The sequence below is a fragment of the Tigriopus californicus genome, chromosome 8, assembly GCF_007210705.1.
Source record: "Tigriopus californicus strain San Diego chromosome 8, Tcal_SD_v2.1, whole genome shotgun sequence".
NCBI classification, from domain to species: Eukaryota; Metazoa; Arthropoda; class Copepoda; order Harpacticoida; family Harpacticidae; genus Tigriopus; species Tigriopus californicus.
In genome coordinates, this window is record NC_081447.1 from 12681180 (window position 1) to 12683636 (window position 2457).

The following is a 2457-nucleotide window of genomic DNA, read 5'->3' on the forward strand; positions in this document are numbered from 1 at the left end:
GAGTCTTTTTGCTAGACCAGACTCGAGTAAAAGACTCGAGTCAGGACTCGAAGAGTCAGGCAAAAAGTCAACAAATCAAAGGACTTCTACGAGTCCCACTTTTGTCGGACTCGCCCCAGCACTAGTTCATATACTCTCCTACGCACAAATACTCTTCCAGGAGAGTAAAATAAGTCAGTAAAACAAAGAACTCACCCGCGTTATCAGTCACATTGGGATCAATCCCGAGGTTCAAAAGCTTCTTGCATTGCATTAGGTTCCCTTTAATAGCTCCTCTGTGCAGTTGGGTTTCACCCTTGCCATTCCTGCGGTAGAGACGCCTTTGAATCCTGTCCTCCAAAGGGGTCTTGGGACTGGATTCGGCTGTTCCAGGCGATATCGACATCGGACTTGAGCCTTGCAATGGAGTACCAATTTGGTTGGAAGGAAGCGGCGAATTGTTGCAATTAGCATTATTCACCACCTGAAGAGGCGTTCGGGATGGCGAGGTGTGTTGAAAGCCATCTGGAATCGAACGCAAACATCAATGTATATCGTTTCTACATGGCTCGCAATAGTGCTTCTTCAGCCGGTTCCTCGTAAAATGAACATTACCATCTGATGCCCCTCCCGTAGACTTTTCCAACTGCTTGATCAAAGCCAGTTGTTGGCGTTCCGACATTGGTGTTCGATCCATCTTGGGTAACTAACTTTGATTTCTATCTCCAATGATTGGCCAATACTCCAATCTGGCATGCTCTCTTTTGGGTCCTTTTCTTTCCAGACGTCTAGGACACGCCGGGTAAACAATCCAGTTCTCACTTTGCTCGTGCGAGTAACTCACAACATTACTAGTCAGTTGTCGAATCCAAGTATCCCGGTTAATATCCCACACACAACACGCCCCAACGTTGGAGAGACAGTGGGCGGAACGTCAGTGTTGATAGGTCCACTCTTGTATTCTCTCCCGCCAAAGCTTAGTTGCTCTTCCACTGCTGCTGTTGGCACACATTGAACTTCTCTTGGAGAGGTTGCACGCGCCTTTCCGCCAATCACGCTTCCTTGAGCTCTGAATGCTGCCAAATCCTCCCGAATTGGGGTGCCATTTTAGCCCTTGAAGACGGGAAGGCACGGAAAAGGGTTCAAGCTTAATCTTCATAGATCACTATTTTTCGAGCACAATTCCCATTATGTGAGGATCTCCCAGAATGTGAAAAAAGCAACCTGTTATGGTAAATGGGGTTTTCTTAGAAATCATGGGCTGTTACGTTGCTTTTTACCATGGACGAAGGCGTAGGAATTGAGTAATTCACCCGTATCAGTCACCATGAGTGCTGAAGTGAATCGACCTTCTCAGAGAGCTATATTCTGGGAACCTCTTATGTATAACCGTACGATCCACTTCAAAGGCTCATTAGAAAGGGACTAAGGCCTAACATCCAGAACGTTCAAACACTCTGTGCCAAGATATGCACTTACAACGTTAGCGATGGCCTTTCTTTTGCTCAACTCAGTTGGGCTTGCCCATTGACAATTTCCTAAGAAAAATATGATTAAAATCCTGATTCCTTTTCTCTTGAAAACGACGCATGAGGGGATAAAATCAGAAAAAAAATTGACGATATACTCATTTTATTGAGAAATTGGGAAGTACATAAGTCTGCTTAGGCAATGCTCTGTTTTGTAGGCCTATACTTATCATAATCATAAGACACAAACGGATAATCGATTTTGAGCAGGCCCTTATCTTTGGCCTTCTGCAGCTCCACTCTGATTTTCATCCATTGGTGCTGGCACACACCCGTTTTCTTAGACGTAAGGATCTCCCCACTATAATCTGATACGAATTGGTTGAGAAGCTTCAAATTTTGATGATCCACGACTAAATATTCGTCTCGACAAATTGGACAGGGATTGCCGTTAGCAATTTTTCCACCTCGGATACAATTCTTCCTGGTCGGTTGGTAGGTTCGGCCATTAGCGTAATTTCGTCGATAGAGTTCCCAAACCTTGGCTTCGCCATACGTCTCTTGGTACGCCGCAGATTCCATGTACTTCATACTGATCTCCACTGGTATGTCGCGTAACCGCGGGTCGCCCTCTTCAGCAAATTGGGTGCCCGAATTGGCACTCGTATCGGGTATAAGCATCTTCGGTGTGGTGAAAACATATCGTTTAGTAACGAGTGAAGGTTTTGAAGAGGTTTGCAGGTGGCCTGGATGGTGAATGACGGACGAGGGTTGGAGAACTCTCACAGCCGAGATTGAACTACGGAAACATCGCAACATTGTGAGATTAAAGTTCAGATTTTGGCGTTGAAAGAGAGGACGATGGACACTAAACTACGGATCCCAAAGACTGGAACAATATGAAGAGGAGATAACTACAGTGGAATCACAATCTGCACATTTTTGTCAGGGTGACCACATTATTATCGGCAATTCGCAGGCACAACCTTTTCGCAGATTTATGCCCGAC

General features: G+C 45.4%; 2 protein-coding genes across 2 annotated transcripts in view; both read right to left on the bottom strand.

Moving 5' to 3' along the window:
- Nucleotides 1-1055, bottom strand: part of LOC131884664 (ankyrin repeat domain-containing protein 11-like) — a 4660-nt gene extending 3605 nt beyond the window's left edge. Inside the window, exons 1-2 of the mRNA XM_059232504.1 lie at nt 595-1055; nt 196-504 (exon numbers count right to left, since the gene is read on the bottom strand). Coding sequence (XP_059088487.1) covers nt 196-504; nt 595-676 — 391 coding nt within the window. The 5' untranslated portion in view covers nt 677-1055. The remainder of the gene's footprint in view (nt 1-195; nt 505-594) is intronic.
- Nucleotides 1056-1594: 539 nt separating this feature from the next.
- Nucleotides 1595-2394, bottom strand: LOC131884667 (small ribosomal subunit protein mS40-like). The gene has a single exon (XM_059232506.1). The coding sequence runs from the start codon at nt 2265-2267 to the stop codon at nt 1644-1646; it is 624 nt and encodes a 207-aa protein (XP_059088489.1). The 5' UTR covers nt 2268-2394; the 3' UTR covers nt 1595-1643.
- Nucleotides 2395-2457: the final 63 nt, after the last annotated feature.

Bases quoted from the DNA above. Each gene is read 5' to 3' on its own strand.
- LOC131884667 (XM_059232506.1), bottom strand. From the start codon at position 2,267: ATGTTGCGATGTTTCCGTAGTTCAATCTCGGCTGTGAGAGTTCTCCAA.